The sequence below is a fragment of the Lactuca saligna genome, chromosome 8 (assembly GCF_052625555.1).
Source record: "Lactuca saligna cultivar CGN05327 chromosome 8, ASM5262555v1, whole genome shotgun sequence".
Classification (NCBI taxonomy): domain Eukaryota; kingdom Viridiplantae; phylum Streptophyta; class Magnoliopsida; order Asterales; family Asteraceae; genus Lactuca; species Lactuca saligna.
The window spans coordinates 59,219,533-59,234,144 of NC_136424.1; the positions used below are offsets into that span (position 1 = coordinate 59,219,533).

General features: G+C 33.9%; 1 protein-coding gene and 1 non-coding gene across 2 annotated transcripts; both read left to right on the forward strand.

The window, feature by feature from the left end:
- Window positions 1-608: 608 nt before the first annotated feature.
- Window positions 609-715, forward strand: LOC145013579 (small nucleolar RNA R71). Its single transcript, XR_013665129.1, has one exon. It is a non-coding gene; the product is annotated as a small nucleolar RNA R71 (small nucleolar RNA).
- An 11,028-nt stretch (window positions 716-11,743) lies between these two features.
- LOC145009660 (uncharacterized) lies at window positions 11,744-12,616 on the forward strand. The gene is made up of 3 exons (XM_078968307.1): window positions 11,744-11,897; window positions 12,015-12,158; window positions 12,267-12,616. Exons 1-3 carry the CDS (start codon window positions 11,744-11,746, stop codon window positions 12,614-12,616), a joined length of 648 nt encoding a protein of 215 aa, XP_078824433.1.
- The last annotated feature ends 1,996 nt before the right edge of the window (window positions 12,617-14,612 follow it).

A 14,612-nucleotide genomic window follows, 5' to 3' on the forward strand; every position in this document is an offset into this window, starting at 1 on the left:
GCATGATTCTTGTTTCTTGAATTGCAGCATCATGATCACTATGCCTTTTTTCTGACGCAGCTACAAATTTAGTGAGCATATCTTCCAAGCTCGGCTTCCGTTCTTGCACCAGCTCCTCCTTTTGGTAGAACCCTCTCCCTTTTTGTCTATACTTCTCCTCCTTGGCATTCTTGTACTCATCATAAGGGAGCCACTCTTTCTTTTGTTTGCGCCAATCTTCATCATATCGGTCTCCACTCGAGTAACACGCTTGCGCCTTCTTGTTGCCGTTCTCATCTAAATCGCAGTCTCTAGTGAGGTGAGGCCCATTTCAGTTTTCACAACCCACCCGAATAGCATGGATCGTTTGATCCATTTTATCCATTCTCCTATCCATGGTTTTTAGCATAGCCATGACCGTGGATAAGTCTTCAGTAGCAGCATAAGCGGCTCCCCTAGTGACATCATGTCTAGGATTATGGTATTCTCTAGAGTGTTTAGAGAATTCTTCAATCAATTCTTTAATCACCGGGGGCGGATTCTTTGTAAGTGGGCCTTGCGAGTCTAGTAACTGCCTAGTTGTGACATTGACTCCATCATAGAAGATGGAGACTTCTTGCTGGCTGTTTAGATCATGGTGTGGGCAATTTCTTAGCAAGCTCTTGTACCTCTCCCATGCTTCATATAGCGACTCTCCAGCTTGTTGTTCAAAGTTTACAATGGCCTTCTTCAACTTGGCTATCTTAGAAGGTGGGCAAAAGTGATCAATGAATTCTTCCTTCATCTTGGCCCAAGTAGTGACTGATCCGGGGGGAAGTGACTTGAGCCAGTCTTAGGCAGCACCCTTGAATGTTACCGGAAGCATACGAAGTAGTTGAGTCTCGCGGGTTACATTTGGAATATTGAAGTAATCAGCTACATCATTGACTTCATCCAAATGCTTGTAGGCATCTTCATGATCTTTCCCATAGAAAGGTATTTCTTTGAGTGAAGCTAGGATATGAACCTTTAGCTCGAAGGTAGCAGTCGCAGGAATTGCGGGTTGCACAAGTCCCGGGCCATTATCGTCGCGCATCCTCTTCTTCCATTCTCCCATGGGGATTTCATCAATGTTAGCCATTGTGAAAGCTAACTCTTCCTTGGACTTGGTTTCGTGCTCGTATGTAGGCTCCTCTTCTTCCACGGTCTCGTACCCAATATCTTCTTGAATTGGTTCTTCGATTATCAAAGAGGCACTGGATGCTCCTGATGTACTACTCTTCTTTTTCCCAAAAACGGTCTTCAGGTTGGACAAAGGTGACTTCTTTGGTGTACTTGAACTCTCCACGTCCTTTCCTTTGTTCCTTTTCAATGCGGATTCGGGATCTTCAAACGGGGGTACCAGTGGTGTGTTTGATCATCTGGTCATGAAAGTCCTGAAATAAATAGAATAAAAGCGTAAAAAGAACAAAAAAAATGTACTAAAAAAATAAAAATTAACTGCTAAATAAACTGGTACTCGCCAAGTAGGTGCGACTGCACTCGGCGAGTATCAGTGAAATTTTGAAAAATTCTAAACGTAATATTAAAACTAAAACAGATGCTAAAACCTAATTACTAATTACTAAATTGCAATAAATGAACTCTATGCAAGTAAACTCACACAAAGGATCGAAAAAATTAGGAATTAGATTAATTATTTAGAACCGTTCCCCGGCAACGGCGCCAAAAACTTGATGTTTGTAAAATACACTTGTTTTATCCCTACTTTTTATTAATTAATTTAGCACACAAAGGCAGTGAACCTGTCTTTTAGTGGTATAGATTAGTAAGTAAGGTATCGAACTCAGGGAACGGAAAATTAAACTAATAACTAATTTTAACTAAAACAATTAATAAAAGTAAAGGGGTTTCTTCTAGTTTTGCAAGACTAGAAACTTAAGCACACTAAATTAACTAAATAACTAAAGCAAACAACTAATTCACCAAATTTGATAAAGATGTTTCTATTTAGGTTCAACCAATTCACTCCTATGGTTATTTGTATTTATGATAGATTAATTGTTATTGGTTACCAATTATAATGGTTAGGTTCATGTTTATTACTCCTAACCCTTAGACAATTAACTAATTTAAGCGGTGATCAAGTGTTTAAACTAATTAATTCCCTAGACTAACGATTTGGATTAAATAAGATTTGTAGTGGTCAACTAACTTACTAATTCAATTAACCTCTTGTTTGATGGTTTCTCAAACAAGCTCACACATTAATCTTCCTATTATCTTATTAATCTTAGTTTCATCATCATTACTTCTAAGCATATGGTTTAGTGTTCACATAGACATATGAGGTTAACAACTAAGAGATGTTCATGCAGCCTAATTGTCTTCCAATTAACAGAAAATAGTAGTGATTAATGCATAAGGTTCTTTAACAAACTTAATTTAATAGATCACCAATAAACAATCAAACAAAAACTAATAATTAAACCATAGGAGTTCCTTGGTATTCCCCAAACAGAAACAAAAACGAATTTAGTTCATAGTTGCAGTAGAAACAAACACAAAAACAAGTTTTACTAGATCAAACATATTCAATTCCTAAATCTAAGTGGTAGGATTAACCTAGTTGCTTGAATTCTTCAAAAGATTGAAGCTTAGGGTTCCTCAGCGTCTTCTAGGGCTCTTAGTCGCAGCTTAACCTTCAAAAATCGCCAGGAATGTTGCCCCATTGGATAAAGATTCGGTTTTTATAGATATCTCAAAACAGGGTGTACTCGGCGAGTAGCAGGACCAACTCGCTGAGTAGGTGCATAGTTATCCATCTTGAATCAGGAATCGTAGCTATCTTCTGGAACATCCTCGTGTACTCGCCGAGTAGAGTCGTCTACTCGCCGAGTAGATGGTCTTTTGTCTCTTATTTTCATTCTTTGGTCTTCAATTGTTTTCCCTTGCTCCCTTTTACTTCCAAGCATGTCTTCTGGACTGGAAACAAAATTCAAACCATTTTAAGTACCTTTTGTCCACATTGTTCACATAATTAATTAAAAATGATTAAGAATATGTGCTAAATAATTAACTAATTATGCACATATCAGTAGGTCGGGCACCCAGATATGCGTGACAGTATATGCATGATATGTGATTTTATGGTATGTGGTACGATGAGGGAACTCACTAAGCTGTGTGCTTATAATTTTCAGTTTTGTTTCAGGTACCTCTTCAGCGAAAGGGAAGTAGTCGGTGCGGTAGCTGCACATCATACACACACCTCAGATTCTGCATTATGAGTTTTCCTTGGGATTGTACTATGATATTATCGCTATTTTATGATTTGGATTTGCAGACATTATACACAGTTTTATGAGATGTTGTGATTTGACAATGTTTTCCTACGAATGTTTTAATTAAAGTAATTTACTAAAAATGAAATTTTTGAACGTGAAAATTGGGTCGTTACATGTAGTGTTAAACCTAAATTGTAATACTAAATTAAAAAAAAAAACCATGAAACTATTATTTTTCTAATCATTAAAAAATTTCAAATAAATAGCTTAAAATAACTTACAATAAGAATAATTAAAAGTAATATTATAATAATGTTATCTTTAAAAACAAAAACAATGTTTATTGTTTTAAATAATTACATTATAAAAACTAACATTATTCATCAAATAATTTAAAAAAAAAGTTAAATTTCTGAAACCAAATTAAAATAATTTAGAGTTTCCAAATACTTTATTTTAAATAACTTACAACAAAATTTCAGTTAAACTTTAAAAAAAAAATCGAGAGATTATTTTATAAATAGTTAAAAGTTATAAATTATGGTGTTAAACCTAAATTGTAATCTTAAATTAACAAAAAAAAACCATGAAACTATTTTTTATAATCATTAAGAATTTTCAAATAAATAGCTTAAAATAACTTACAATAAAAGTAGTTAAAAATAATATTATATAAAAAATTATAATGTTATCTTTAAAAACAAATACAATGTTTATTATTTTAAATAATTACAATTAAAGAAACTAACAATATTTATCAAATAGATTTTAAAAAATTTTAATTTATGAAACCAAATTAAAATAATTTAAAGTTTCTAAATACGTTATTTTAAATAACTTACAATAACAATAGTTAAAAATAACATTATATACAAAAATTATATTACTAGCTTTACAAAAACAATGTTTGATGATTTAAATAATTGTAATGATATAAATTAAAATCTTAAGCAAATAAATTTTTTAAAATCAAATAATCATAACAAAATTATAAATATCATTAAACCATGTATTATATTTAATTTTATTCATAAGTAACATAAAGATAACGATCATTAAGACAATTAAAATTATAAAATTTAAAATATGTCTATATTATTATATAATTTAAATCAAATAATATTTATATAAACTTATTATATTATAATATTTATTATATAAGAGCTATAATAATATATTATAATATCATTGAAAACATATATTATTATATTATACGGAATGTACAAGACTTTTGCCTAATTATTGATATTATAGAAAAATAAAAAATGAATATGAAAAGTGGCATTTTATGATCGACGTCATTACAAAAACATGAGGCCACGTGTCAGAAGATCTGAAGATCATGATCTATATACCTTCAAGTAGCACCCTTTAGCATTCCCACACCTTTGTTGGTGACAGAGTATCAATCTATCCATCAATCAAGTGTAGACAAGTACATAGCCATTTTTGTAATTTCCACCAACTTCCACTTGAATCTTTTTTTTTTTTTTTTTTTTTTTTTTTTTTTTTTTTTTTTTCATTTTTTAATTTTCTTTTAATATTGAGTAAACCGGATCATTATGAATAAATGATTTAAATAAAATGATTTTTTTAGGAATATGATTGTTTTATTTGAAATGGCTACGTGGCTAACTTTATTTTGTATTAAAAGTTAAAAACATTTTTTTTATTATAGGATAATGACTTAAAAGGTAATATATTTTTCGATTTGTATACATTTAGTCATTGAGTTTTTTTTTTTGTTCACATTTACCCCTTCAATTTGTTAAATTGTACACATCTAGTCCTTATGACCGGTTACTTCAGATTAACCGGAAAAAAATAACTTATTAGGGTAATATATTTCTCATTTTGTACACATTTAGTCCTTAATATTTTTGTACACATTTAGTCCTTAATTTTTTTTTTTTTTCAAAATAAGTCATTTTTTGTTTTTGTACAAATTCAATACTTATGAATGATTTATTTAAAGTTTTTCTCACGACATCTAATATAAGACTATCATTGATGACATAGACGGTTCTCTTTGGGTGCCCGCAGTGGCACCAATAACCCTTGCTTTTTCTGTACGAAGTGTAAATTTTTTGATGTTTTTCGATTTTTTTTTCTTTTTTCTACTTACCTGTAACACCCACTACGGACCGACAACACCTACTACCAGATCCTACATCCCTCCCTGATTGATGAGGTGTTTGGGGCTGTTGATGCTTATGTGCATCGCTGCCTCGACTGCTTATGTTTTGTGGTTTGGCTTAGGTTTTGTAGTCCGAACGTCGTAACTTCTTCATACGATATCTAATTTTAACGATCTTTATATCTACGTGTTCGTTTTTTAAGTCAGCTATAACTTTCGTTAAGATTACTCTCGTTAAAATATAATTTGTTTTTACTTACGATTTTATAAAAAAACATCCATAAATACATTCATAAAAAAACGTATGGATATAAAGACCGTAATTAAAAAAATATATTACTTTTTAACGAGATTAATCTAAACGAAAGTTGTAGTAGACAAAAATATAAATACATAGATATAAAGATCGTTGAAATCCGAAATAGTATGATAAAGTTATGATGTTCAAAACACATGACCTAAGCAATCAAGTAGTCGAGATCGCGATGGACATAAGCATCAAAAACCTAAAACAGTTCGTTAATGATTGTTCCATCTAAGATGTTGTGAGAAAAACTTACAGAAAACATTCATAAGTGTTGAATGAGTACAAAAAAAAGTGCAACAAAAAAAATAAGGACTAAATGTGTACAAAAATATTAAGGACTAAATGTGTACAAAATGAGAAATATATTACTCTATTAAGACATTTTTATCGGTTAACCTGAAATAACCGGTCATAAAGACTGAATGTCTATAGTTTAACAAGTTGAAGGGGTAAATGTGAACAAAAAATAAACTCAGTGACCAAATATGTGCAAATCAAAGAATATATTACCATTTTAAGTCATTATCCCTTTGATTAAATAGAAAATATATGTCGAACTTATCTTTTGGACTACTCCGGCTTCTAGAAACTGCAGAGCCAGTCCAAACATATTAGGGATCCGGGTCAAAAAGAAAAAAAAAAGTCCATCAAAGACAAATATAATAAAGATGAAAAAAAAAAATATCATTTATTTTTCATTATAAATGTGTTCACTTAGCAATAACAAACAATCTAATTTGAGTTCGAACTAACTTTAGGCCCTAAGAATTATCTAGACAATAATATATATATATATATATATATATATATATATATATATATATATATATATATATATATATATATATATATATATATATATATATATATATATATATATACCCAAGGATATTTGGGCTCCCTGGAAAGATGGGCCTCGGGCGGTCGTCCGGGTTGCCCACCGTCTGAATCGGCCGTGCTAGAAATGATAAATTATTCTGAAATTTTAAAGAAATATTCGAGAAATTGATTAACTAATAAGCATTTTGAAAAAATAATTTGTATTATGCTAAAATCTAACCCAAAAAATTAAAAATTCTAGAATTTGGAAAATATACTTCGTTTTGTACTAAAATCTAATAAATTCTTTAACTTTTAGAAAGATTTTATTACAACTCAAGACAGTTTCTTGAATTTTTCTTGAAGGTATGAAATACTTTTTTTTAGTATGAAATTCGAAATGTAGTCTAAAATATATCTATCATGTTAGAAAAATACTTTTAATGTGAAATAAAGTTAATCCAAAATAACCAATTCCAAAAAAAGGTACATCATTTTCCTAAACATAAAAATATTTGATTATTTTGATTAAACTTTTTATTGCTAATTGTCTTGTTTACTCAATATTTTTTTTTATCTAATTAAATGGTTATTATATATATTAGTACCTTCAATAACGATTTTGATGATATATTATTATTTTTATATTTCATCTATATATATATATATATATATATATATATATATATATATATATATATATATATATATATATATATATATATATATATATATAAGAGAGAGAAATGTAGGTTCCGTTGAAATTAAAAATAAAAATAGAAATCTTGATATTCAACATCAGTCATATATTTCGCATCTGTCAGTCTAACATTCGGCGTACCGACGCGACATGTTTGTTATAATCATAAATGATTATATAGCGCACGTTCCTTCCTCCTCTGCCGCCATCCCCACCACCACAATCGCCACCGCCACCACCACTACCACCACCTCTGACACCAATTGACCCCAACAATGTTATCTTTGTCACTTATATCATTTCCATCTCTATCTTCACCACATCTTCTATCACCAACTGTCATAATCATTTATGATTACTAAGTCTGTGAACCAACATATATGCATAGTCATTTATGATTAGACATATACATATAAACATGCATAATTATATAGATTATACTTCTTTACCATATAATCATTAGGCATACCATGTTGCTACCGATACACTCGAGCGTTAAATGGTCCCTCGTGACTATTTTTTGCTTTTAAAGGGCTTATACTTGTCATTTTATGGTTTAAAAGGTCACATTTCTAGATTTGAAGGGTGCAACCGGTCACACCCATCTGACTAGGACGTTTTCTTATTCCACCTCAATGTCAAGTAGATTAAATATGTCAGGTCATTGCCACGTGTTATGTCACTAAATGAAACGTATATCCGTTTAAACCCTCTCAACTGTCCCTTTCATTTATTCTGCTACCATTTGCATTCGTATACTTTTTTCAAACCGTGATTGACACGAATCCGTTTCTTAAACTCTTCCTCCCTGAAATCGGCCAAAATAATGAATCCTATGGCTGCCTACATGAAGATAGATCTCCATTTTGCTGGAATTTTTTCGAGGTACCCCGCTATTTGTTACTCAGATGGTGCAGAACAAAGGTTCGATGATGTCGATTTTGCTGGAATGGACAAGAACGAGTTTGTGGGGTTCATTCAAATATTCGCTAATGAGGTATGCATCAATGTTTACTTTTGCATGCCCGATGTGGTGTTCCGTGATGGATAGAGGTTAATAGCTACTGATATAGACTATATGGACTTCATCGAAGTAGGATATGCTTCTGGTAGTGTTATTAATGTATACATGGCCCATCTTGGTGTTAATGTGCATCAATGGATCCTTGAGGAGCAAGGAGAAATATGCAGTTCATTAGATGAATTGTCTGATAGAATTGAAGTTGGTGAAGAAGTGCAAGGTGGTATGGATATGGATGATGGAATTGAAATTTGTAACATCCGGACTCCCAAGTATCTTATTTCTGCTTTAATATTGAGTTTTTGGAGAGAGACTCGGCGAGTAGGCGCTCAGACTCACCGAGTAGGAGCGCAGATGGTCAGACTGATTTAATGGCGGACTCGACGAGTCCACGCTGTTTAATGAAACCCTAATTCCCAGGGTTTGAGACCTATTTAAAGGGGCTTATAGCCACCATTTGCGGCTACCAGACCCTTGAGAGAAACCTTTATCGTGTTTGAGCATTTGTGAGAGAGAAGAAGCCATTATTGAACCTTTGTGGGATTGTTTTGCAAGAAGAAGTTGATTCCAACTTGGAGGAGGCCAAAGAGGTTGCATATTTGTGGATTTCAAGCAGAGGGCATCATCTTTGAGGTATCAAATCGACCCTCTTTCTGTTTTGTTAAAGCATCCATGGATCTAGGGTTTCATGTGCCCTTAATTGGGTTGATTTGTTGAGAATAAGGTCCCTTATCATGTTTAGACTTCAGATTTGGACCCATAGTGGTCCAGAGAAGGTTATCCATCTTGCTTTATGTTGGGTTATGGAAGAAATGAACCTAGAGTGTTGTATTTGAGACCAAATCATCAAGTAGTGTCATTTGGACGTTGCATGTGTATCAAGTTCGAACCTTTAAGTGTTTATTGAGCTTGGGGAGGTTAGATCAATGGATTAGAGGAGCAGATCTGACCTCTGAAGGTCATTTGAGTTTGAGCATGGCTTGAACTCACCGAGTCCAAGAACAGACTCGGCGAGTAGGATGAGTTTCTCCCATAAATCACGCAGATGGTAACTCGTTGAGTTGGGGAAGTGAGTCATTTGGGGTTTTGAGGATGTGTGTTCATGACTGAACTCGCTGAGTCACCATTGTGCACTCGACGAGTTTGGTCAAAGGGTTGACCGTTGACTTTTGTTGACTTTTAGGGTTTGGTCAACTTTAGAGTATTTGAGCCTTAAGAGGGGTAAAATGGTCTTTTACCCTCCTGAGAGTGCTAAGAGAGGGAATGGTCTAGCCTTGGGAAATGTGTTGATGCCGAGTGTTTATTTTTGTATGATTAGGCGGAGGCTAGATCCTATTTCACGGAGTCCTAGGTTTCCAAGTTACCGAGTTACACGAGGTGAGTCTTGTCACTATACGTTACCTAGAGTTGTATTATGAGTTGTCCAGAAGGTCTTATGTGCTATGTATGAGATTGTGTGCCATAAATGCGATTATGTGCTATGTATTGTATGTATGATATATATTTGTATAGACCGGACCGGAGGGTCCAACAATTCAGACCGGGCTGGAGGGTCCAACAATTCAAACCGGGCTGGAGGGCCCAACGAGCTATGACCGGACTAGAGGGTCCAACGAGCTACAGGACTGGAGGGTTCTGCTAAGACACATCGACCGGAGGGTCATACAATAGCCTCGAGTGGCGTATATGTTGTATGTGGTATTTTAGGGAACTCACTAAGCATTTATTCTTACAGTTGTTGTGTTATGTGTTTCAGGTACTAGCGAGGACCGTGGGAAGGCGTCGGCATGAACCGTACACACCGAGAAAGGATTTGATGTTGTGATCTTGGGATATTTTATGATTTGATAACTATTGTTGAATACTTTTGAGAATATTTTTATATAAATTTGGTTGTTGAAAAATGAAAATTTTGGTGCGAAAACCTTGTCGTTACAAAATTGAGGATCTGTTGGGTCATAGTTGGCAAGGTGTTACGGAGGATTTTAAGGCACCAGGGAAGAGTTGAAAGATGGGGAAGGCAATGACATTAACATTGAAGTTGAGAATGATCAAGGTGATATGGAGGATCTGCAAGGTAGTACGGAGGATTGGTAAGGTAAGGAAGATGATGGCATTGACTTGGAAGTTGACAATGAACCTGATGAATGTATTCCTATGAATAGGACAAAAGATGATGAGTTTTTGAGCAAACTGTGCCCAAATGACCAAGTTACCCCTAACAGACCTCCTCATGAAGAGTTATATGAGCATGTAGTCGATGATGAAGTAATATCTAATGAGCAAGCTATTTATAATGACAATGTTCATTGGAAAAAACAGAAGCCTGTATTAGGTATGAGATTTGTGATTCCTAAACAATTGAAACACATGTTGTGTAACTATGCTGTTGCAAATGGTTATCAATTATGCTATAATAAAAATGATAACAGGAGACTTTTAGTGAAATGTTGCTCCGGTGCTTGCAAGTTTAGATTGTGGGCATCTTGGATGAGTGAGGAAAAATCTTTTCAAATTAAGAGTCTCATAAATGAGCATAACTGTGCAAGAAACTTCAAATTAGGTTAAATTGTCAATTATGCTTGGATAGGTACTCGTTACACCACCCAATTCTTACAGAAACAAAAAGTTAGTGTTAGGCTCCTTAGGGATGAGTAGGGGTGGCAACTCTCGACCCAACCCGTAACCCGAGACTGACCCAACCCGAAAATAGATGGGTCTGGGTTGAGATTTTTGACCCACCAACCCGTCAAACCGCCAACCCACTAACCCGTTTATTTCATGGGTTGGGTTGGGTTATTTGTTTGGGTTCGCGGGTCAACCCGCTAACCCGTATATATATATATATATATATATATATATATATATATATATATATATATATATATATATATATATATATATACATTTATAAAATGATGTATTAATTATTAATGAAATTTGATTTCCATTCGTATTCGTAATATTCTGTATCGTTGTATTCCTTTGGTATTCATATGTGACTAATCTGCGTTTTGGATTTGTTAATTCAAAAAAAAAAAAATACACGTCGTTATTTTCATGAGTCACGAATGAAGAACATATCCACTTTCTATGAAATGTTTTCATTTTTTATTTTAATTTGGATGTTATTGACTTTATGAATTTATGTTGAGAACTTTTTTATTATGTTAATTACTTTAATCATTTTATAAATTGATGTTGAAAAAACCTCATTTTTTTTTTAAATGTCTTGCTTATTTATTAAAAAGGTTATATGGGTTGGGTCTGACCCATTAACTTGTGAACCCGCAAACTCATATATTTAAATGGGTTATATGGGTTGGGTTGTGTTGAGGTTTCTAACCCACCAACCCGTGACCCGCCAACTCGTCAACCCATATATTATATGAGTTGGGTTGAGTTTATATTTTTTGACCCGCTAACCCGTCAACCCGTGACCCGCCAACCCGAACCCAACCTAATTGCCAAGCCTAGGGATGAGGTTAAAGAGAAATTCGGGATAGATGTAAGTATGGGACAATGTAGAAGAGCTAAGAAGTATGTAATTGAGTTGATTGAGGGAACATTAGTGGATCAATATGCAAAGCTATGGTCATATGGTGAGGAGATAAGAAGATCAAATCCTGGATCAACAGTCAAAATGGATGTCAATGTTATGCCAGATGGTAAGACGTATTTTAGAAAGTTTTACATTTATTTTGATGCCCTAAAGCAAGGGTGGAGAGGGAGCTGCAGAAGAATTATAAATTTGGATGGGTGTTTCTTAAAGGGTTTATGTTCAGGAGAGCTAATTGTAGCTATAGGAAGGGATGCTAATAATCACATATTCCTAATTGCATGGGTAGTTGTATGTGAAGAAAATAAAGCAAATTGGAAATGGTTCTTGGGAAATCTAAAAGATGACATTCATCTAGAGGATGGTTTTGGTATATCATTGATGTCAGATCAACACAAGGTATGTCATATACTTACAACTTTTATATATTTCACAATTAAGTTACATGATGTTTAAAATATGACTATTATTATGTAAGGGTTGTTAGAGGCTGTTAAGGAAGTGCTTCCTATTGCTGAACATAGACAATGTGCAAGGCATATTGTAGCCAACTTTAGGAAAAGATTTAGTGGTGTACACTATGAGAACATGTTTTGGAAGGCAAGCAAAGCATCCACTGAGCCTTTATTCAATGCTGCCATGAAGGAGATTCAAGTACTTAATCCTGCAGCCTATGATTACCTTATGGAAACAAACCCAAAATCTTGGAGTAGAGCATTCTTTCAAGAAGGAAAGATGTGTGATGCAGTGGAAAATGGATTGTCTGAGAGATTTAACAGTGTCATCAGGGATGCAAGGAAAAAGCCAATCATCACCATGTTAGAGTAGATTAGACTATATGTTATGGAGAGCCTGTACAATTTGAAGATGAAAGGTTCTTCATGGCCTGATTACAAATCATGCCCATCAATAACACTCCTACTAAATAAATTGAAAAGAGCTCAAAGGTACTTTCTAGTCTTTACACTTTTAATATAAGTGACATACTAACTAATAAGGTGGGTTTAATAGGTATTGGCAAAGTTTTACCAAGTGGTCTTAACCAATTTGAAACCAGAAACCTGGCAGAATCATATGTTGTTGACCTTTACAAGAAGACTTGTACTTGTAGAGTATGGCAACTTAATGGGTATGGTTGTGTGCACTCAGTAGCTACTATATCATATTTGAATAGAGATGTATCCACTTATGTTGATCCAGTATTGTATGTTGCCTTCTACAAGAACACTTACAAATACCAAATACATGGGATGAATGGCAGCAACATGTGGCCAGTTACTGAGTTCATACCACCCTTACCACCATTGAAAAGAAGAATGCCAGGTAGACCAAAGGTAAATAAAAGAAGAGATGCATCAGAAAAGCTTCCAAGGCACACTGTGTCTAAGGCAGGGAAAATAATCTTTTGTAGTGTGTGTAGAGAACCAGGGCATAACAAGGTTACTTGTCCCAAAGTTGAAAGGCCACATGTAGAAAGTTCAAGGATGCAAAGGAGCATGAAACTAAAGGTCAAGAAAAGGAAAATAGTTGACAAGGGTAAAGATGGTGAAGTAGTGGACCAACTAGAGGTGGTGAAGGAAGGAGTGGACCAAAAATTGGTGGTAAAAGGAAAAAATATGAGAGGATCATAAAAAAGAAACTTGCAAAGAAGGTTAAGATCAAGGATGGGAAAGGTGAAACTAGTACAAACCCGGTAGACCTTAATGAGTAGGTAAAATTTGATGGTTTCCTATGGGTATGTTTGACAATGGTTTTATGTTGTACTTGTTTGTTTGTTTTGACATTTACTTGTTCGTGTGAAGTTAGTATGTTTACATTGACAATGGTTTGTAATATTATCGTACTTTGGTTCTTTAAGGCTTTCGGATTCCTATTACTTTTCACCTAGCATGCAGTCAATTCCCATTATTTTCATGTGCTCTTTGTGTGCTTAATGGAAAAAAATGTGGTCGTTGTAAGTAAGGGTATTGGCACAAGACATTATACGTAATGACATTAAGCAAGCTAAGAACATTAACAGTTGCTTTTATTTGACTAGATTAAGGGTAATGACACAACAACACATCAATGAACCATCACATAACTACATAGTGTTCTTAATTCACCAATCCAAGTACATAACTTATAAATGATTAAAGTACATTTGATTACAACTTATAAATGATTAAGCCAAAAAAAAAAAAAACACCCAATAACAAAGTAAAAGCAGCTTCAACTTCAACACCTCTGCTTGTAGGTTTTTCTTCGACCTCATGAGTACACTTAAAATTATGTCTTCATTGTTGCATTTTATTTCATCCACCCAAGAAACGAAACCTGATCGTGGTCCCTAAAACATAAATTAAGGTAACATTAAAAAACCTATCATCAAACTAGGGTTCTAAACATATGAATACGATTACCTGGTTTAGACATGCATAAAATGGTCTTCCAGGGTTATTGACAGTCTTCGATGTGTGAATTATTGTCGGACTTCCACACCCACACACAATCTTCATGTGCGAATTTTTGAATCTCACTCCATAGTTCCTTTGAAAATGAGAAAACAAAATGAAGGATCACTGTTGCTTTGAAAAAGAGAAAACAAAATGGTCTTCCAGGGTTATTTACAGCCGTTAGAAGCATCAAATGACAAAAATACCATCACCGTGCAACGCACGTGGGGTACAAAAACCCAACATATGCTATCATTCTTGTTCTTGCATGATCTTACAACCAAAATAAAAATGGTCAAATGTACTATGATACAAAACGCCTGAGAGCTACTCAGGTCCTTTTCCATTAAAAAACTTAACATACAAACAATATGCCTGTCATTAACACA

Bases quoted from the DNA above. Each gene is read 5' to 3' on its own strand.
- LOC145009660 (XM_078968307.1), top strand. From the start codon at position 11,744: ATGGGACAATGTAGAAGAGCTAAGAAGTATGTAATTGAGTTGATTGAG. The intron at 11,898-12,014 runs GTAAGACGTATT...GTTTATGTTCAG, and splicing joins TGTCAATGTTATGCCAGATG to GAGAGCTAATTGTAGCTATA. The intron at 12,159-12,266 runs GTATATCATTGA...TTATTATGTAAG, and splicing joins TCATCTAGAGGATGGTTTTG to GGTTGTTAGAGGCTGTTAAG.